Here is a 24025-nt window from a genome sequence, read left to right as displayed (position 1 = left end):
TTAAAGGGAAAATCCAGTCCAAATATAAGTTAGTCTGATAAGAAAGAGTATAATCTAACAATTTCAATGATATAATTTTGATCAAAACCGGATGGAAAATAAGAAAATTATGACATTTTGAAGTTTCGCTATTTTTTTTAGGAAACAGTTCTTGAACAGTCAATATGAATATGCAAATGAAAGAGTGAGCATGTCATACCCTAACAACTTGGCAAATTTTAATATAGTTTGTACATAAGATTTTGAAATTTCTAGTTTTTCATTCAAACGCAATTATGTCCAAGGCTCAAATCCTGATGTATCTAACTGATCACTATTCTGAAGTTATTCAACCAGGAATAAGATCATGTTTCAGCTTCAATGACAGAAACATTGAATTTTCGCCATTTTCTGTACTTGATCAATGGAAAATTGTGAGGATAATACTATGACATGGTCAGCTCACTCATTTGCGCATTCATATCCACTGTACAAAAACTGATTTGCTGAAATTAGAAAAACTTCAAAATTTCATAACTTTTTTTTTCATCCAATTTCAGTCAAATTTTTTCCCTTGAACTCGTAAGATTTTATTTTTTTTTAAAATCAGACTAACTTATTTGTGGACCAAATTTCCCCCTTAACACTTGAATAATATAGTATATGTAGTATAATAATATATATATATTATATATATATATATAATTATATATATAGTATGACATAGTATAATATGGCATATATCATACATTTATTACATGTGTATTGACGTAAGCTTGGTTACCTAAAGGGCTTGATCAGAGACTACGCCAGTTCATACCACTGATCGTTGTTATCCGTGTAATATAGATACAACCCCAGAGACAGTGGAGAGACAAGGGGAAGATGGATCTACAAAGGTAACAGAAGTGAGGTTTTGAGAACTAGACTACACGTGTGCTGTAATTACTCAGTACTGCATTCACTCTACCTTTAATTTGCTAACTGTGAAATATATATTAATCTGGAACATAAATGGTTATTAGAAACTAGGCCTGTTTTATATGTGGGAGTGTGAAAAAATGCTCTGTTCTATTTCTTTTTTTTTAAAGATTTTCATAGGTGTACATACATCATGATATAGTGTAAGATTTGAGATTTACGTCTTTTCTGACAAGAGTCTGAAGAATAATTTCATGACATACTTATAGAAACACATACCTTGCCCATTTAGAACTCTTTGCCAGCATTCGAAGCAGCAATGTGATATATGAACAAGGTTCTATGAATGGATTAGATCAATTGAAAATTCACTCCTGCATAATGTATCATAACCCCGGCCTCCGCTGATGTACACTGATCAGCACAGATATATGTCGGTAAAGAACAAAGGGAAGGACAAGGGAATAATGCAGGAGTAATCATATTTTTTTTTACAGTGAACGGCTGTCTTTATTTCATTACTCTTGACCACATACTTTTTTTTACATATATTGATATTAAATTTATCTATAGTCAAATGAATATATATCTCGAATCTTTCTCTTATCAGAACATACAGTTCGTGAGCGACCTTTACACTAAGAATCCTAGCTACCTACAGAAGAAATACAAACTCTACACCTGGATGGTCATCATTGTTTCTCTCTTCTTTGCTCTGCCTGTTGTCCAACTTGTCGTGAGATACCAACAGGTATGAATTATAGGGTCTGAAAATGAACTTTTGATTTGGTTTTGTTCGTTTGTTTGCATGATAGAGTAATGTCATTCGCAATCCAAAACATTTTGAAGGTAAATGGGCAAACACAAGTGAATTCATATGAGAGGGAAAATCCATTCTCTGGCAGCTTTCTGTTAGCAGAGTGTTGTATGTTTAATGCTGTAAAAACACACAAACAAACAAAACTAACAACAGAACCATATAATGCGACATTGACCAAACTGAGCCTCCAACTCTACAAGACATAATAAGACAGGGAGAAAATCAACTAAATATAATTATGATTTCTTTTTCTGGGTGTAGCCACTATCTCATACGATCATTCTGACAAGGCTTCTAGAAAAAAAAAATGTTCTCAATCTGAACTTACATTTAGTTTTGAAATCATGAATTCTTTAATCTTTGTTGAGAAATTGTTGTAAGAAAAGAATCCAGATGTACACGATTATAGAGCACAGTGTGTAGGTCATTACCTGACCTTGAAGGGGAGAGCCAGGGTTGAGTAAAGTAACGGGATTGACTATCAGAAAATTATTTGATCATAATCCTTTAGTGCTGCTGTGTATTGCCTTGATAATTAAGTGTGAATAATATAAATTATATTGATTACAATGTTTCTGTTGATCTTTATTTCTTGTACCATGTCTTTATGATGACCCAAATACAGAGAATTGATATATGATGACATCCTTTCGTTTGTTTATTTGTTTCTTTGATAGTTTGTTTGATATTATTCGTCCGCAGGTCATCAAAATTACAGGAAACGAAGATTACTGCTATTATAACTTCAAGTGTGCAAAGCTGTTTTGGGGGTTAAGGTAATGAAACAGGAGCTATAAGATATAGTGAAAAGTCTATGAAACAAAGGTATTACACATCTGGCTGACTCCGACCTTTATTACCCCCCCCCCCAAAAAAAAAAATACTAGTATTAAAGTCACACTTACAAAACAAATTTCTCTAACACAAGCCGTTGAATAATAGACTTTGATATTTTCAAGTAGCTGTAAAATTATTTACATTCATTTCAAAAGTGTACAGGAACATTATATTGTATTTTCAAAAATGCCATTTGAGTTTCTGCAAATACGTGTTCGCTTTGCAATAGTTTTCAAAATTTTGTGAAGAAAACATTCTGACAGCTTCCTCAGTTCTGGCCACATCAATTTTCTTTGTCAGATAATGAAAAAAAAAGGATATCTTTGATTATCAATTCACAATTCTGATTTGAGGATGTAATGGTAATGATGTTGATAAGCAAGGAAACAAAGTCTCTATGTCACTCATGTCATTGACAGTGCCTTCAACAACGTGTTCGGCAACATTGGCTATGTGGTCCTAGGAGTTCTATTTCTACTTTTGGTCCTGAGGAGAGAATTGATCCACAAGAAACGTCTGAAGGAAGTATGCATTAGTGAGACGGTATGTCTATCCATTTATATACGAGACATTTTTTTTTTTTTTTTAATTCTGGTTATGCAAATGTATCCGAAGACTTTATACACTTGATCTTCCTGCGGACACACATTTCATGTGTTCTTCGTTACAATTGTCAGAAGAATTGTGCATCGTTAACAGCAGTACTTATTCCCCTTTGAGTTTTCAATTTACAGTTGATATTCCGACTGCTTCAATGAATAATATTGACAAACGCAGCACTTGTGATACGCAATTAGTCCGGTTACCTATTTTGAGAGACAAGTATAGAAGGAATTACATGATTAGAATGGTAACATTAAAGTTGAAACGACAATTAAAAGATATCCAACACATATTTTACCAGCACATGAAGCAAGCGAGTGTGATATCAGATACGTTTTTTTTTTTCTTTTTTAATGTTAGAATGGATTTTTCAGATGAGCTGATACTCAGAAGAAGAGCATACCATGCAGGAAATATGTCATGTAGGGTTGCAGAAATAAAGTTCCTTTCTCAGATAGCTAAGATTGCTCTTGGATTTTCTTATATTTTTACTGTTAATTGTTTACTATTGCAACAGTGGAAATTTCTTGCGAGGAACATAGGAACAGGTTCTGCAAATTATGTTGTAGTTGACACCTGGTTGAAGCATGCTCTTTGTATTAGTGTGTGGAATGCGTCGTTGGGATCACAATATTTATCAAACTCTGTTCAAGCACCTCGAATGAAAATATTAAAAGATTTATCACAGTTTTCTGTTTAACGCTTCCAATTAACGAAGGCATCGATATACTGTGTATGTCGTATTTCCTCCTAGAAACGGGAATAAACAAAAACGATGATAAAATATTACTATGCATGTACAATCTGCAGGAAAATGGTATCCCTGAACATTATGGGCTCTTCTATGCCCTTGGCTACGCCCTTATCATGGAAGGTGTAATGAGTGCATCCTACCATGTGTGTCCTAACAGAGCTAACTACCAGTTTGGTGAGTATAGAGAGTCAGCAGATTGTTTTGGATATACCCTGAATCAGTTTTTAATGTCTGCGCAACGAAAAGTCACCAGAGACGCGATGTTTTTGAGTCCGTCCCCCGTTCGTTTATCCGTCCGTCTTTTTGTATAGAAGTCAATTTTGAGGATAGCCGCGTAATCAAAAACCGTTTAAGATATTGTAATGAACCTTGGCACATGTACCTATAAGGGGACGAAGTGGCTAAAAATCAAAGGTCAAGGTCAGATTTTTAAGATACCACTTATGTTACCATTTTTTTCCTACAATGCCTGCAGTTAGTTTCTTTAAGCCCATAGTGTATACATGTATAACCTGATAGAGCTTCTCGGTAGAAAGTTTTTGGCAGTGGGGTCAAAGGTCAAAGATCAAACGTCGAGTGAATATGCTAAAATTTCACCTTCCTCGCCAAACCTTCGATATGGCTCAAGGTAATATCATTATGATACTATCATATTGGTACTTCATATATGTATAAGTAATAAGTAACAACTGGCAGTTATTTATTTGGGAACTGTGGGGTCATTGGGTCAAGAGTCAATGGTCAAATGATCCATAAGAATCCATGGTACCATCCATAAGAAATGGATGGTACCAGTAAGTGATCACTGAAAAAAAACACGATCTACTGTAAAAATAATGCGATGTTGCAGAATCATACACATCGCCATAACGACATTTCTTGTGTGTATGTGTGTGTTGTGTGTGTGTGGTGTTTTTTTCTCGTTAATTATCTGTTGTGTATCAGTTTGTTCAATGTATACTATGCGATATTTTTGCATCATGGGCAAGAGATGTTACTTTCAGCATGCTTCATACAGTCACTACCATTGGAATAAATGGCTGATTTGTTTGCCATGGGATCAAAGATAAAGGCTTAAGTTCGAGTGACAATGTTTACATGCTCTTAAACGATACAGACATCTATTTCAGTGAACATTAGTCATAGGAAAATAAACACTGAGCACATCTGAGACAAACATGTCATCATTATTTGTCAGTTATGTGAAACATTGTCAAGACGAACTGCTGACCTACTGCATGGGAAAAGTTATGACAGAATTATACAAATCGCCGTAATGACATTTCTTGTGCGTGCGTGCGTGCGGATGTGTGTGTATGTTTGTGTGTGCGTGTGTGTGTGTGTATTTGTCGTTCATTGTCCGTCCATTCGGTGTATAGTATACGACTTTTTTGCATCCAGGAGATGTTACTTCAGCAGACTTCATACACTCACTATCATACCGTTGGAACAAATGGCTGATTTGTTTGACATAGTATATGCTCACGAGCAAATCTTGATGTTTCACGTTAAATTTTACGTTTTGTATTAATTCGTCTCCTTCCATATGAGGGCTATATAAGTATCTAATTATTGCATATCACGCGCTAGTATTACTTAGGATTTCTGTATGTCTAATCTGTGCATAATTGTAAATTGTCCTATGTGTTCCTTATACGGTCGACCTGTCCTGGGCAATGTATTGCTGTAATGATTTGTAGTTTTTCATTGTATTTTACTTTTATGCATGCTATCTTTGTTGTTTGATTATATTTGATAAACTCCAAAAGTGATGTTGTACAACCTTTACGATGTTGCAAAGCTGATGTTTTGTTGGCTTTGACCTAGATACGGCTTACATGTACGTAATAGCATGTCTTGGGATACTCACGATGTACCAACAGAGACATCCAGACATAACTGCCAAAGCCTACCATGCCTTCCTCGGCTTTGCTTCTATTCTCTACATTGGCTTTCTTGGATTTGTGAGTATTTAACACTTATATCCAGGGTTTGTGAGAATCTTATACTTATTTCTTGCTCAAGAACAGCTTGAAATATCAAAATAGAACTTGACATATTTCATGCATGAATGGACAAAAGGTAAACTGTGCCTATCAATTCTCGTTTGTATATTCTGAAGGTCAAAGGTCAAGGCCAAATTCTTAGAATTTCTCTATTTTACCCATACTTTATGCATTTATCTCACGATTGTATTTTTTCCTGAAACTTAGTACATCTATGTATCACCAAATTAATATTCTCAAGGGAAGGTTTGGACCATGAGGTCAGAGGTCAAGATGGTGTGAGAATGCTAAAATTTCATTTTTTTTCTCCTTATCTCGGAGAAGCGTCTAGATATTCATATGAAACTTGCAATATAATGTATTTATGAGCGAAAGTTGACCAAATGGACGTTCGTTGCGTTAGTTTAGAGTAAAAGGTCAAAGATCATAGTCAAATTCTGTCATTATTTTACCGCACATTGTATTATGCAATGCTTCATTTTTTTTTTCAAATGGCTGAAGATGTTTTCATGAAACTTTATATCCATGTATTGCCTTTATGATTTTCCTAGGTAGGTTAAAGGTTAAGGGTTAAATGTTGGGTTAAATGCCACAACTTTATTTTTTAATGTTGAAATTATATTTTTCGTCCTATAGGCCCTATTGGAGATTATTCAATGCAAATATCTAATGAAAGAATCTTATTGTATGATTTGGGATGGAATTTGTTTCTTTCAAAGGGATGTGAGGCTGGACTTCTTCGTTGCGTTTAGATTGCTGGATACAGTATTGGTATTTCGTCTGTCTAAATACTTTTTATCCTGTTTTCCGCTGCCCTGCTCTTTGCATATTATTGAAAGTTGCGTTTCTATCATATATTAGTGAACAGAATGCAACAATAGGAAAAATCAAATAGAAATGAAATCTCTCATCATCTCTGCTTGTCTTCCTTGTTCTTCCAGGTGTTTACTTCAGCGCATTTCAAGCGGAAAACTAAGCCTTACGGTTTTTATGCAGTTTTCTTCATTGTCCACATGATAACGTGTGTTCTTCTTAGTGCCCGGGTATACTATGCGCCATTCGTCAAGTTCAGTAAGTTGCCCATTTTAACAGGCTATTATATTACAAGATTATAAATTGTGGTTGATAATAGTAAATTCCCCTACAGACTCTGAGGAAGGCTGGTCTCGCTTATTCTTTCTTCGGATTTTGGGGGGACTACATGTCCCTATATTTGTTTCGTTGAAGATCAATAAACGTATGAAATTCGTAAGAAAACATAACAAAACCATATTCTTTCTCTGCAGATTCGAAAACCCGCTTTCAAATTTCAGCATTGGAATGCAATAAGTTGGTATAGATATACTCGCATATAGATATGAAACGTATGAAAGACACTGCATGAATCACAATACAGTTTGACCCCGGTCGAAGGGATCATCGCGTAGATCAGTAATTGCATGCATTGTGTGTTCGCGCCATCAGAGTCTGCACAGTTTGGAAGGGGTTGAAGGTGGGTGAGTTGTAAGTGACAGGGGGTATCGTAGAGGATATAGTTCACAGCTGAGGTGAATATCTTGTTGCCTACCAAGAAATTAGGACTGTCTCTTGAACCAGCGTGTGTTTCTGAAAGCAAACGTGAAGTATGATGGGAGGGTACCTTGACTCACCTTCAAGCTAACCATAATACCAGAGAGATTGGTTTTATCAGCATGAGTTGAGGTGGTGTGTCAAAATACTAATCCGTAAACTTTTAATCTAATTCAAAGGAAAGTACAGTTTGAGCTTTCCTTGCGATTTTAAACTCTGTTTCAATGTCAAAGCAGGAATGATGGAGATGGTGACAAATATGTTTGAATTCTCCAAGGTACACTCCAAGGAAAATGGATTATGGGACTCATACAATAGGCGCAAGACCATTGAATACCAGTTAGAAAAATAGGAGAGTCGTTCATGTAATACTCTTTTTTGGGTTTTTAGATTGTCCGTCAGTCCATTCCGGATTTCAATATTGGAAATCTAGAGAAGTTTTCACAAGATTTATCGAATTCTATCGAATTTCATCAAAGGTCCTACATTTATCCTTCCTGTTTATGCTAAATATTTTACTTTTTATCACTCTCTCTTTTCGCACAGACAAGGGTCCTTTCAAGATAATTCGAAGCATACAGGAGTGTTCCCATCCAAGGGACAAGGTATGTATAGAAATCAGGTACAGTACTGTAAGCCATGTATCTCTCTGCGAGCACACACACACACACACACACACACACACACACACAATAACACAAACACATGCACACACAGAAACACACACATATAAACATTTCATGTAAAGTTAAGTCTATGTGACTGTGCAATTGTGTAGGCCCCCATATCACTCTAGGACCACAATGTATGAGTTTGGTTCTTCTTTTTTTTTATGTTTGTCTTTGAAAGAAATAACACGTTTAGTAAAAATGTAGCTCATGCACAGGAGTAAAGTTACCGACAGAGAAAATTCAAAGCCTTGTTATTATGTAAGTCTCATGAAAAAGCTTTGATTATTTTCTTTCCTTGGAAGTAGGGCTGGAATGAATGACCTTTGCATACATAACAGATATTAAAATATTTTCGCGCAAAATCCATTTTGGAACAACGGTGTTTGATCCCCAGGCAATGCAAGCTTTCTTTGTAAGGAATGGAATTTTGAGTACAGCTTTTATTGTTTTTCGGCAATTCTGCGATTATTGATCGTTTTGAGATGGGTTGTGATCTGACCCGTCCGTCTGAACATTTCACATAAAGAGTTAAGATACATCTTACTCAAACATCTTTCCAAAATAGGTCATTAGGCAAATCTCTCGTTTGAAGAAGCTACACCCCTGTAGACAATGCCAGTGTATATCTTGGCAATCAAGGACTTAAAAACCAAAGCTATATACACCTGTTTCTTGACCCTGGCCTAATCTAAGCATCAGTCACCGCCACAGGGGGGGGGGGGGGGCACCCGCGAGAGGAGGAGATTGGTTCTTAAAAATGTATATTGCATGAACTATGAATATAGGTTCTTAATCCGAAAATGTAAAGGGGGTGCGTAATAATAAATCTTTTTTTAAACTACACACCTTATTTCATTTTCGGAAGAACGAACCTCCGGAATAGCGAATATTATTCTCATTGTTATTTCATGATTTGTGTTTATGTTTTAAAGAAAATAGAAGAAAAAGGTTCAGAAATAAGCCATGGTTCAATAAGGCCTTAAGACAGTTATGTCCTTCAAAATGTATTATTAGATTGGTATCAAATATCAGAAAACGCAATGACAGATGACTGAAGTCAGATATGATGAATATAACTGTTACGAAACAATGTTACTCAAAAAAGTAAAAACGCAAACAGATTTTATTTCAACAAGAAATTTAAAAGCTGCTGGCAATATGAAAAGCATAATTGGCTCTGGAGGTAAAAAAAAAATCGCTTAATCCACGACTGTTCGTTGGAATGATAAAGAAATTACTGGGCAATGTGCAATATGCAATACATTTAGTGAATACTTTACCAATTGGACATAGTGTGGTAGGAAAATGTCATGAAATAGAGTATGATAAATGTATGCTATATGTTCATAAAAATTAAGCAAGTTCCTCTTTCATGTCATGCACTCCTAAAGAGATTATTGAGATTGTGTGTAATTTGGAGATAATAGTCTTGGTTTTGGTAATAGATGTAGTTTTTGTAACGAAAGTTTTTTCGTGCTTTGTTTGTCACAATTTGTGCTATAATCAATTTATCATATGGACATGTGCTTTCCTGATCAAATGAAAATAGCGAAAGTTTTCCGATTTCTAAAGGTGGTGATAAAGAACAGATGTCGAATTGTCGCACTTTGTCAATTTTACTAATGTTTCGAAAATTGTAGAAAAGTGTGTTTATACCTCCATTGTTTTGCGTGTGTTTGTTTGTTTTTTTTTATAACTGCAATACGGTTACAAATAACCACTACTGTATGTATTTCGGGCCGTCACTCCACATCTTCTGCCATTGCAAAATTTGTTCATGAAGTTGTAAATGTCTTGGATGATAGAAATATAATGATAGGATAATTCTAGAGTTAAGAAAGGCATTTGTTTCTTTTAATCATGATATTTTGTCAGATAAAACCAGACAGAAATCATCTCACATTGATACACTAAAACATTGATCTTTGCTCTTTTCTTTTCTTTTCAGAAACGGCTTGCACTCTTTTCGGTTGGATTACTAGTAAACCTAGCATTGTAAGAACAACCTTTAACTACAGAGTCAGTCAGTAAAAAAAAAAAAAAGAAGTTCCGTCACTTTGAAGTTATCTTGTTTAAAGTATTATAATTCAATCATGGACTTCATGAAATGTCTTGGTAGAGCTATTCTCCAAGCATCATTTGCTACCCTATTCATTTCGGAGCTTTGCATTCATGACTGAATAACAGACAATCTTTACAAGACTGCAAAATTTCACTGGCGCCGTGTAGTTGGCTATAAAGATTTAAGCAAATTTTGAAAGAAGCTGTAAGATTTGTACACACACACACACACACACACACACACACACACTTGGTGGTGGTGGTGGTGGTGGTGGTGGTAGCGAATGTTAGAAAATTGCCACTTTATCATTCTAAAAACTACGACAGGTTACAGATTCTTTCAAATTTGTTTTAGTCTCCACCCAGGCACTTAGCGCAATTGAGATTTTGCATTCTTGTAAAGATTGTCTTTCATTCAGTCACGCAAGTAAAAATCTAACTAAAGAGGGTACCAAAAAATGTTGGGTCATGGGAGAATAATTCTACCAAGACATAGGCGTTTTCACATCAGCCCGATAAAAATCCAAGCTCGAGATATTTTTCGCAGAAAATAGTGCGCTATTTCGAAACATCGGGCTGATGTGAAAACGCCTATTATGACATCCATCACGATGTTTAAATGATCATACATTGCTAAGGTACTGAAATATTTAAGAAAAGATATTGGAATGCACCTTCCCCTCGAAACAAAAGACATGGCGAGGGAGCACGCAAGTTATGCCGAGTCGAGGGGATGGTGCATTCCAATGTCTTTTGTTAAACATTTCAGTACCTTACCAATGATTGACAGATGAGATCATCTCAAGAATATTAGTTTGGAAGGATTTTTGGTGGGTGTTCGAAGTAATCTGAGGAAAAATAGAAGAGAAAATCCTTAAAAATTTATGGAATGTTTCTTAATATTCGTTTCACCGCAAAAGTGATGTTGAGGGTATCATAAATCAACACAAATCAGTATGTATTTAGATTTCAGGGCCCTTTAAAACAGCCTATATTGATAAGTATTGGTTTGAAACACTCGACATTTCACCTTCATAAACGTATGATACAATAGTGTTAAGTGATGTTCCCTCTCTCCTATGTTTAGGAGTATCGCAGGCCTGGTGATGACCCCCGATGACTTCTCCACTTTTCTTCTTGCCATCATGATTGTCAACATGCTGCTCTACCTTCCTACTACGTCATTATGAAGGTAAGTCTTCTCTAGAAGACCTCCGGCTACCTTCAGTAAAGTTCTGTAAATGGGGGCCATGAGTCATGACACTCGACAAATCAAACTTAGATCTTGCTATTATAAACTAGGTGCATCACATCATACCTGTATTCTTTCTGATATCCTTATCAGCTCAATTTTCCACATTTTAAGTAATGTATGCGTGTCTTCAAACTTTCACTTCTGAAGACTGTAATGGCTAATTAGATTCACCTTTAGATAATTAATTGTACGTCTTATAGCAATTCATTTGCCCATATCACTTTCATTCCATCACCATTTTGTTTTAAAGAACAAACAATGATAATTCTATGATGAAATTAACATTATTAAGGTTCGTCACAAAAATAACAAAATGTTAGCAAAATGTTAGCAAAGGATGATCACCGAGTTATCATACGGAAGTTAGATACACAGTACAGCTGTACTTCCGTGTGAAGATACACTTATTCAGCATTTTTGTTTCTAACAATTACTTAATCTTGTTTCAGCTCATCTATCGAGAAGACATTCTCCGCGTTGTCATCAAGTTCATCCTTCCGACAATCTTTCTCTGGATACCTGCTCTCATCTTCTTCTTACTTCCCCGTTTTAGGGTGTCAGCCTGGGAGGTAGGTTCTTCCCCGTTTTAGGGTGGCAGCCTGGGTGGTAGGTTCTTACATCCCCGTTTTAGGGTTGCAACCTGGGAGGTATATTCTTGCATCCCCGTTTTAGGGTGGCAGCCTGGGAGGTAAGTTCTTATATCCCCGTTTTAGGGTGGTAGCCTGGGAGGTAGGTTCTTATATCCCCGTTTAAGGGTGGCAGCCTGTGAGGTAGGTTCTTTTATCCCCGTTTTAGGGTGGCAGCCTGGGTGGTAGGTTCTTATATCCCCGTTTTAGGGTGGTAGCCTGGGAGGTAGGTTCTTATATCCTCGGTTATAGGGTGGCAGCCTGGGTGTTAGGTTCTTTTATCCCCGTTTTAGGGTGGCAGCCTAGGAAGTAGGTACTTATATCCCCGTTTTAGGGTGGCAGCCTGGGAGGTAGGTTCTAATATCCTCGTTATAGGGTGGCAGCCTATAAGCTGTAGGTTCTTACTTTCCCTTTTTAGGGTGGTAGCCTGGGTGGTAGGTTCTTATATCCCCGTTTTAGGGTTGCTGCCTGAGTGGTAGGTTCTTATATCCCCGTTTTAGGGTGGCAGCCTAAGAAGTAGGTACTTATATCCTCGTTATAGGGTGGCAGCCTGGGTGGTAGGTTCTTATATCCCCGTTTTAGGGTGGCAGCCTAGGAAGTAGGTACTTATATCCCCGTTTTTGGTTGGTAACCTGGGAGGTAGGTTCTTAATCCCCGTTTTAGGGTGGCAGCCTATGAGGTAGGTTCTTATATCCCCGTTTAAGGGTGGCAGCCTATAAGCTGTAGGTTCTTACTTTCCCTTTTTAGGGTGGTAGCATGGGTGGTAGGTTCTTATATCCCCGTTTTAGGGTTGCTGCCTGGGTGGTAGGTTCTTATATCCCCGTTTTAGGGTGGCAGCCTATAGGCTGTAGGTTCTTACTTCCCCTTTTTAAGGTGGCAGCCTAGGAGGTAGGTTCTTACTTCCCCGTTTTAGGGTGGCAGCCTGGGAGGTAGGTTCTTATATCCCCGTTTTAGGGTGGCAGCCTGGGAGGTAGGTGTGATCTCATCATCAAACATCAAACAATGTTTTGCACAACAATTACACTTAGTTCATAAAGGTTTCTGATAGTTATACTTGATGTGAGGTCTGGTGTATTTTTTTTTTCTTAATACTCAGCTACCTCAAGTATATCATTTCGTCTGCAGTGGTTTGTTGATTCAATCAAAGTGAAATTTCCTTCGTCAGAATAGTGTCCTTTCGTGGCCTTGTTGTGATGGTTGGATGAATGTGGTTGACAATGTGCAAGGTCACTTGAGTCACTGACCTTTTTTCATCCATGGATGAAAAATTATCCTGACTTTGATCAAATGCGCATTGCGCTGTATTATCTAACAAGTATCAGGGCATGATGATCCAAGGAAGTTCCTCCTTGGATGAACTGTGAAAGTGTGTAGTTAGAAGTAGGACCTAACCCATAATTTTCGTGCAGTTCTTACATTACCGTGTCGCCGACTCTTCTTTCTGAATCTTGAGGAAATTATGTATTGCAAAACATGATTCTTCTCTATTACCTATTACTGACACGTGTTATTGAAGGTGTAAATAGATATGCAAAGGAATGAAGTAGGAGTAATTCTTTATCTCTCATTCAGTGAGATACACATACGTGAAACAAAGAAAAATGTTCCAGGAAAAAGAAAAGGTAAGTGTAATGTATTGATTACATAAATTGAAAGGACGTTTTAGTAAACACGATTGTTTAGTAAAAACTTGTATCAAATTGCCTATTACAGAATCCTTTTACAATGTTTTATAACAGTATATTTTTGACACAAAATATCATATAGTTTGTTTGAATTACCATTTTGTATTTCATAGTAGCTACAGCAAATGTAACCCATTACACCTACACTGATAAACTGCATGGAATATTTCCCGCCACGTTCTAAAATGCTTTAGCTGTGTAACATTATGTTATCGTGTGTGATGGTATTTCAGAAAATCATGTCTACTTATTCTTACATTTTTATGTAACCTTGAATCACAAAGCCAAGAAAATGTCGCACTTCCTGATATTACAGGACTTAAACGGAAAATATTCCTTTGAAATCTAAACGTTTAAAATCTAAGCATTTTGATCTACGTTGTGTGTGTGTTGTTGTTGTTGTTGTTGTTGTTGTTGTTGTTGTTGTTGTGTTTGTTCACTTACAGTATATCCCTCACTCTGGGGGTGTAATGTATTCTTTCGGTTTATGTCCCTGTAAATCTGTTTCACCTTCAATAGCACTCGCCGTGGAGCATGTAAGATGCAATACATGTAATCATGTTCATGCATTATGGACATTTCTGAGAAATATAGGCAGAGTAGTTTTAATTCCGTCAAGATAGAGGGTTTGATTGGATAGGGTTCTCTTCTATGTTTGTGTGTGTGTGTTTGTGTTATATTTCGTGTTATTGGTTTTGTAAGCACACACACACACACACACACTGAAAATATTTCCTGATGAAATGTTCATTTAGCTTAACTACATCAGCAAACGACATGTAATTATGTAGGCCTATATTATTATATTGAAAGAAATTAGACTTGAGGCGGACGTTGCTCTCGATCTTGTTCTCCCTTTTAATCGGGATTTCGGCCAGTCATCAGGCCTCTATCAGGCTCTACCAACAGATCAATAATAATATCTTAATGGCATAATGTGCCAAGATGAATAACGTAATGTCGTATAATACCAATCTTCTGAGGAATTGCCTTCATATACACAAATCAATTATTAAATTCAATACAAAAATACAACATCATTTCATCAACGGAAATACATTATGTATCAAAATGAAGAAGAAATAGAAAATAAATTCAATTCTTACGCGTATATCATACTTCTGAAATATAAAAATCATACCATTTGCCATCATTCTAAGCATGATTACAAACAATATGTATGTAATATTCATAATATGTCTATATGCAATGCACACATAATACAATGTTGGTGTAATTCATGTTGATTGTTCCAGGACACACCAGCGGAGTCAAGAGAAATGAACAAATCCTGTGTGGTTCTAGACTTCTTTGACTATCATGACGTCTGGCACTTCTTGTCAGCCGCAGCCTTATTCTTGTCTTTTGTGGTAAGTCCATCAAGATTGAAAACTGTTAGGGATCAAGGAATGTACTTTCTTACTATATCTGTTTATAATAAAATTCACATAGTAGCTCTTACTAACATTTAAGGTATGTCTGATCAAGGAATGAATCTAAGAAATCCATTTTTTCGGAGATGTAAGAGATTGCCGTGAAGAGCTTGTAATCTGCTATTTTCTCAGTTCTCCATTCTTTTTTCAAATAAGAAAACATGTCCTACGGCAGCATGTTATCTATTTTATCATCCCATGGCGCACACAGCTTTAACATGCTAGTGACTCATGCATCTTAGATCTGTCATATTTATACAGCTGTATCATAAAATATGTGCTACTTAGTGTAGTTACAAGGTCGTTTTTTTTATTAAATTAGATTAAATGTTTAATGCATTAATGATAATTATGTCTCTAATATGTCTGAATTGGGGACGAGGTTCATTTGTTTTCTTTCAGTCTATTCTCTACATGGATGATGACTTGAAAGATCAACCAAGAACAAAAATTAGAGTGTTTTAATCACGGAGGAGATCTTCTACAAGGAATGATCGCACCGCACTAAGCATTCCTTCTCGGCTTGTAGTCTTACTTCATCCAAGAACTTCACCCAAGTTGCTTGGAGGAATACAGCTGTCTGTTGTTGTTGCTGGTTTTTTACTTTGGCAGCTGTCACGCTCTCAAATTTGGAAGACTTTCTAAATAATATTTTTCTCAGCTATTCTTCTGATTGACATGCATTGAGTTTTTAAGTTGAGGGGAAAAATGTATAGCCTTATGTTGTGTTTGTTGTTTTTGAGTGGGCCTGTGTTTTATATTTACAGCTGCTATTTCATTTTCACAGTAAGACGAATATTCGGTGTATCTTTGAAGTAACACAAGGTTTGAGATGACGATTAGCTGACAGAGAGGCCTTAAACCTTTATAAACATATACAAAAATACATGGGTGTAGTGGTAAAATTCACCTTTAACATATGTAAAGAGCGTTATCTTGTGAGATTTGAAAAACATTTCTGTCGTCGGACCTGGTCAAGTTTCCCCCCCCCAAAAAAAAAATGAATAAATAAATAAATAATAATATACATATATACACAAGTATACATAACTATATATTATGTATTATATACAGTGCTGTAACATCATAAAATATTATATCATAATACATTATTCCATAATCAGCTATCAGAATCAAATTAGTCATCTCATCTGAACCGAACTTTTGAACAAACAGATGAACAGGTGAGGTGTGACATCAACAGAGGATTTCATCTTTGCTGTGTGTCATTTATCGGCTTCTCTCTACTTTCTATAAAAGTGTACCTTGCTCTGTCAGCATGCACACAGCTTAGCTGTGATTAGCCGTGCAGATCCCTCATATAAAATGTATAACTTATGACTATCGGTTTTAAAGTAAAATTTCACACATTTTTTTTACAAATATGATTACGTTATTCAGTGTAGAATATAGGAAAATATTGCTGTTGTTTTTTAAGGTGGTTCACATTGTAGCTGTATGCCTAGTATTATCCTGTAGTTTATAACTGTTATATGAGAAAATGAGGATAGTGCTTATTCGTAGGTGCAGGGAATGTAGAACACCTGTAAATAGACATCAGATTATTCCATATTGATAAGACATATAAGAGATACATAAGCGACATATTATTAGAATGAAGGTTTGTGAAGATCGGGGCAGGAGGTTTATATTGTAATGATTCCGACACTTTCATCAGAATAGTGTGATGCATGAAATTAAATATTTGAACAACTGAATGAAATACTGCATATTGAATGTTAGTTTCAGTTATTGTCCTGATGGCATGCCACAGTATGAGTGTAAGCCAGTAATGAGCAAACAAACCAGGGTTTAAAATAGTCATAAGCAGCTTGCAAAGCCCAATAGATATGGTATGTTGAGTATACACACTGGAATGTAAGTTGCAGTGGTGTCATCTTGGATTCCTGTCTCAGCCAATAAAGTGTTATGTCTTGCGGACAGCATTTGAGTTCTTTTCCCAAAGATCCTAAATCCATTTTATTTTTCAATAAAAGGGGCTTTTTGAGAAAAGCGTACTAACCTTTACTAGTCTCATACAGTGAAATTAAATCACAAATGACAGGTGATCTTCGTACTTTAAGATGTATGAAACTTGCATATGTAAATATTTATTTCAGTGCTAACACAGAAAAAAAACCTGTATCGATGTAGTTATGTATTAGCTTATTTAGACGTGTACACGCTGCTATACATCAAAATACTTGACACCTATGCCGCCTTATATAAGTTTAATTTCAATCATTTCCTCCTTTTTTTCCATTTCGTACCTTTAATTAGTACCAAATTATAGCTGGTAATATGGAGTGTATGCATTTGTTATATTGTGCAAACATATGAAGAGCTTGCAACCAAAAGGCGCTAAATCCATTCCGGCTACTTTCGAGTAAATTGATGTTTTTTAATTACACATATTACAGCTTGTTTATTCATTAGCTCTATGCTCCTTGTGGAAGAGCCATCACAGTAGGTAACAAAAATGCACATTAAAAAAATCCTGCACACACCATTTATTTTTTATGAATTTTTATATTTCAGATTTTTTCGGATTTAGCGCCTTTTGGAAGAAATCATGGATTTAGCGCCTTTTGGAAGAAATACTTTTGAGTTGTTCAATAACATTGGTATTAGGGAATGTCATTAATGTACAATCCAGGTAAATACTAGAGAACTGCATAAATTTGCATCACAGTAGCCACACATACCCACACACACACACACCCACACACACACACACCCACCCAAACACACACCCACATACACATACACACACAAATGCACCAAAACACACACACATCAAAATGTGAAATCTTTCCCAGCATGCTGCTTTTAATTTTACTCATAATAGCAGCATACTGTACATCTATTCATTATACATTCCACACATGCAAAATACAACTGCAGCAGCAGCAACAACAAATAAAATAACAACTAATAACACTTTGCACTGAATATCATGAAGTCTATACAGAAGGTACAGTGACTCAAGGAAAGTGAGGACTTGCAGAGATTGTGAAATCATGTTGACTGATAGTATTTACTTCAGGTGAGAATAAAATACAGGTTGTCATGCAGAAATCTGACTGCAACAGACATGAAAACAAATCACTATGATATAAGCCCTCACATTGTATGCTTTACCTATTAATACTATAGAAAGCATCGCAAGGCTTTGCTGGAGGCTTTTTGATTTGGACTAACCAAACATCTGTTTAAAAAATATTGTCAATTTGCTAAAACTGTAGTACTTATTAAGAAGGCAACAGATGCACATGAAAGCACATCTGTGGACAAAACTCTTTGTTTATACGTAAGTCAACAGCAATAAGGCCTACATCTAGGCATATGTACTGTGAATCACATTGTCTTTTTTTGTCTTCTTACCATGTTCATTTCTGAAAAGTAAAAATTCAGTCATTTACAGCCAAAACAGGAGGTTTACCGCATGAAATGCACACCATCAAGTCCATGGCAGAATATCTCAACTAGTTAAAGTGCCTGCCCTAGGAATCATAATGTCTTGCCATAAGCTCGAGTCAGAGTTCCGTTCATCATTGGTGGCCACTGTTGCTTCATCCTCATTGCCAGAGATGTCCACTGTATTCAATATCAAGGAAGTCATTCAAAGCACTGGCCACTTGGTTAGTCCCTCGCCGAATTCCTGTCCACCGCCTAAATGCAAGCAATATCACCTTGATGTTGTTTTCCAGGGATGTTTTCTCATCCTCTCAGCTTAAGTTTAATGATGTCAAAAACACACAGCCACTCGAAGTACGTTGCACCTACCGGCGTACTCAAGAAAGCTTGATTCAGCATTCAATGAGATTAAGACCACTGTGATGGTTCCGTTGTCTGGTTCAGTATGCATGAGCTCAGAAATGAACGATAAGCTCTGTGATTTCTCACAATCCTCTGATTCACGAAATCTTGGCCTTTCATGTACTGCTATGAATGCATCCTGTCACCCTCCTGGTATAAGGCATGGTAAATGTCATCGATGTGCGCTTCTTCTTCTTCTTGCGTATGAGGCAGCGGCAGCTAAATAACATCCCTCAGTTGTTGTAGCCAAGTTACAGTCTCAGGAGTAGGGTGTGTCGGGTCCATGTTGTCAGGAGGGCAGAGATCAGGGCACTCACTCAAGATGTGTTGAGCAGTCTGTTCTGGTGCATCACACTGGCAGGCTGCTGACGGGCGTAGCCCCTACCGATGCATGGCTGCGTTGAAACGCCCAACTCGGGTTCGAATCCGATTTAATGACACCCACTCCCTCCTTGGGAGGTTTGCTCCTGGGGGGACAGATGTATTGGGCGTGACAACGAGTTGGGCAGGTCGTTGGGTGTCTTGCCAGCTCAGTGACACTTGCTGCTTGCAGATATGCTGTAGGTTGTATGACTTCCAAGGATGATTTGCCATTAACCTGAATTGGGAGAAGAATAAGAGAATTCAATCAAAAGTAATTAATACTGTTGGCTTAGAATATCTGTCCAGGAGTAGCAAACACAACCTCAAACTTCCAATTTTGATACATTTCTCAATAGCTTCTAGACAGCCATAGTGATTTGGAGCAACACTTACTCTACTAAAAGACCAAAAAGAAAGGGACTAGTTTGATTTACAGATTTTTTAACATAATTTTTTAATGTTTAATATAACCATTAAAAAAAAAAACACTAATGCAATATCAGGATTATAAGATCCATCAGTGAATATAAGACAGGCTCTAATTCTATCATTACCAGGGCAATGCACCCGTGCTGCATAGACCAACTCGAACAGTTAGAAAAGTAGGTAACCAGGTCATTACCATGGCAACACAGCATAAGCAGTACTGTATAGACTGACTTGAATAGTTACACGCTGTAGATCTACAGAAAACTTAACTGAGAAAATGAGTCAAGGTAACTTCATTTATTGATCACAGTTCCTTACAACAGATAATTAGTGACATACTTGTGAAATGGACCCCACCACTGTCTCTCTATCATCAGTACTAAATAATACGGCAGCTTACCTGTTACATCCCCACCATGTGGTGTTCAATATGGTGCTTTCTTGCACAATACAGGGCTAATACTGAGGAATGTGGCCCCACCAAACGACACTTTAATATGCATGATTGATACAGCAACAGGACCAGTTTCCATGCATACAATGTAGCAATACACTTCATTTGGCATACTCGTGAAGTAGGCCCCACCACTGCATGTCAGTACTAATACTACAGCGGCTCGCCTGTTTATACTCGTGAATTCAGCCCCACCGTGTGGCGTTCATCGGTACATAGGCACGGCGTTGGGGCTTTCTTCCATAGTATAATACTTGTGAATGCGGCCCCACCAAACGGTGTTTACGAGCAATTGATACAGAGGCGGGGCCAATTTCCACAGTATACTCCTCCCTTTCTCCCGTTTTTTTTTTTTCTTTGGTCTTCATGTTTTATTCTTGGAAAGACTCCCTAATGTCCCTCGACGAATTCAACAGCCAATTCAACTATAAGTACAACCCTCACCTAACCTTAAACCCTAACCCCAACCTAACCTTGCTTAATTGCTAAATGAACGAGTGCAAGCACACTGCTGTGGGGCCGATTTCACGATTTTGCCCTTCATTCTATCCTTGGAAAGACTTCCTCATGACCCTTGATTATTCTTACCATAGGTATACAACCCTACACTAAACTAACGGCATACTTGTTAAATAGGCCCCACCACTGCATGTCAGTATTGGTTCACAGCGGCTCGCCTGTTTATACACACGCAGCCCTGTTGCTGTAAGTCCACCCTATGTTAGTAACGTTAGTAGTAATTTACCTTGCTTGGCATTGCATCGCCGAAAAGTATCCTGTTTATACACACACAGCCCTGTTGCTGTAAGTCCACCCTATACGTTAGTAGTAGGCCTACTGGTAATTTACCTTGCTTGGTATTGCATCGCCGAAAAGTACCGGTAAATTTACCCTGTTTATACACACGCAGCCCTGTTGCTGTAAGTCCACCCTATAAATATCTGGTAGTAGCTACTAGTAGGGGCCTATAGGCCTAGTAGTAAATTTACCTTGCTTGGTATTGCATCGTCGAGCAGAACCCGTAGATCAAGAGGTTTAATTTACTAAAACTTATTGTACTAACATTTAATAGAGCTGTAACGTTAGAGCTCTACACTACAGCGGCCTTGTACAGGTAAACATTTACTAGGTAGCTGGTAGCCAACACGTAAAATAAAATTTTACATAATTTACATTGATGCACAACGACGAGCCCTGTTTGTGGTGCCGGTGCATGGTGGGGCCCATTTCACGATTTTCCCCAGCAGATTATTGATCCCAGTGAATGATTAATTATAAAATTTGTAATAAAACCCAAATTTGACATTCTACGTTGCTCATAAATCAACTCAACATGTTCAAAGTAGGGTATGATGCCCATCTCGGTCCCAACACCAAGACGCACATATGGGACTGACTTAATCTGGGCGTCGTACAGATAAGTAAACTCACCTTTCACAGCTGTATTTCCACTGCTTAGCCTTGCATTTCTTCAACACTGCATCATTTTTCCACTTTTCGTACCACTTTTTAGATCACCGGCAGTCTTGGGTCTTTCATCCATTATGAAACTGTCATGTACTTTCGACTGGTAGCCATGGTTCTGTACAGCACTACAGACAACAGTGGTAGTGATCCATGACCGTGAAGAATTGCCATTGAACTACGTAGTGCAGTATCGCTGCATGTAATAGTACGTGTTGCATGTTCTCATTGGTCAGAGCACCCCTAGCTGGCGTGCTCTGACCAATCAGAGACCGGAATAGAGAAATTGGATATAGCGCCTTTTGGTTGAAAGCAAAGATGGATTTAGCGCCTTTTGGTTGAAAGCGTGAATTTCATGCTTGATTTTTTCATATTTCCTAAAACAATTTTGATTAAATTTTTAGTGCTTTATGTGCACATGACAAAGATCTGTTCGAATCATGCGAAAGATGGAGTTCGATAAAAATTGGATTTAGCGCCTTTTGGAAGCAAGCTCTTCATATGCACGTGTACTATGAAATATGTCCGTACAATTTATGCACGTAACTATGTGACAGGTTGACTCACTATCTATCAGCCCAATAAGAGTGTCAAATCCATGGCGGCATGGCTGATTATATGAAGATATCCAACAAGGAGCATAATGCAAATTACGATCACAGAAAATGCAAGTGACTTTTCTCTATGCATGGTTCTAGCAAAAACTTATTTTTTCTTTCACGCATCTTATTTCGATGCTCATCAACAAAATATCGTGCTCTTATAACGAATACTTACGCGAACAGACGAATCTGTCGTCGTTTCACATTACCTAAAATTATCAAGCATTTTTTTCCTTCAGCTAGTGACGGGAAACATTTAAAAATTAAGAATCCTCCTTTACTCCTTTAATAACATTTTGTCAGATTGCATAAAAAAAAAAACTTATTTTCTATGAGGCGTATCGATTGTGTACCCATGCAGTATTTCGTAATGTTGTCCTATAAAAGAAGAATAATGTGTATATAATGTGCTCCTTTGATAAGAAGAGCAATTCCGTATAGCTTTGGCATAAATTTGAATCACCTGAATACTTTTATAAACTTAAAGGAATACATTGATTACGGAGGTATAAGTATCGTTTGCTCTGACGAAGCAAGGAACTTGACAAGAGACTTTTGGAGGAGAGTTCTTAGAGAGTGTTTGGAAAGAGTTTTAGGCAAGTCATCGTGTTGTCAGCTAGACAAGTTTGTAACAACTCGTGTCGACAATGTGTGTCAACGGAAAGTATGTACCAATAAACTAGCAGTTCCCCCGAAAATGCTCTTCTTCACTAGTCTTGAACTCCGTGTTGTGCTTCTCTCATACGGTTGTCATACTGATGGTGAATTGCTTGAATGTGCTTGCATTTTTATAACTAACTTTCTTCAATTGCGGATTTTTTTTTTCTATTGGGGGCATTACGCTCAACTTGACAAATAACCTGTAAATATTTATTCTCAATATAGTCAACTTGTATTTTCAAGAAACAATATGAAGAGTTTGTTTGCAAAAACCGATAAGTCCATATTTGCCAAATGGAGATATTTGCGATTAAAGGTCAAGAAAAATAAAGAGAATAATAAGAAATTTTTTGCTTCTTTTGACCATAACTTCAAAAATATACCATTATATGTAGTGACCAATATGTCATTTAAAAGGTATTATTTTGTACTTTGTGACAGAGATCGTACTTCAAAATCTTCAAAAATGGACTTATCGGTTTTTGCAAACAAACCCTTCATATGTTGTAGGGAATTTTAATGTTGATATACATTTATCTATTCAAGTTGCAGTCCTTGGATACCGCCAAGTCTTTTCTTGATATTATAATGTCCTCATGATTTTTATTCCTTATAACAAACCCAAATCAAGTAGGTTACTATTCAGCATTTCTTTTGTTTTGTCAGTACCATCTGACGAAGTTGCAACAGTTTTTTTTTTTAAACTACAGGTAGTCAGTTTTTGTTTTTGTTTTTGTTTTTTACAGGTAGTCAGTAGTGTATAGAGGTGATGGTTAAAAAAACAACAACATATGATTTATGGAGAACACTGATGTAACTTTTGTAAAAATGTGTTCCACAGGTTAGGAAAATAAGTGAGTGGTTGTAAAAGATTCCAAGGCCTTCCATGGATACCCAAGTCCTTGCTACAACAAAATTAACCATCAAAATAATTTATATTATGCTGATTGAATTTAATGTGCTAGGGAATCACATTGTAAATATATTTCAAATAAAAATGTTCTTAATCAATTA

The 24025-nt window shown here is 36.8% G+C and overlaps 1 protein-coding gene across 1 annotated transcript; it reads left to right on the top strand.

Moving 5' to 3' along the window:
- Positions 1-864: 864 nt before the first annotated feature.
- Positions 865-23775, top strand: LOC140229817 (SID1 transmembrane family member 1-like). The gene is given in 10 exon segments (XM_072310048.1): positions 865-878; positions 2977-3100; positions 3971-4088; positions 8036-8094; positions 10109-10155; positions 11309-11388; positions 11391-11413; positions 11926-12045; positions 15044-15157; positions 23758-23775. Coding segments are annotated over 10 exon segments (717 nt in total).
- Positions 23776-24025: the final 250 nt, after the last annotated feature.

Source organism: Diadema setosum, chromosome 6 (assembly GCF_964275005.1).
Source record: "Diadema setosum chromosome 6, eeDiaSeto1, whole genome shotgun sequence".
Classification (NCBI taxonomy): Eukaryota; Metazoa; Echinodermata; class Echinoidea; order Diadematoida; family Diadematidae; genus Diadema; species Diadema setosum.
The sequence above is the reverse complement of the archived record's forward strand: the minus strand, read 5'-3'. Positions and strand labels throughout refer to the sequence as shown.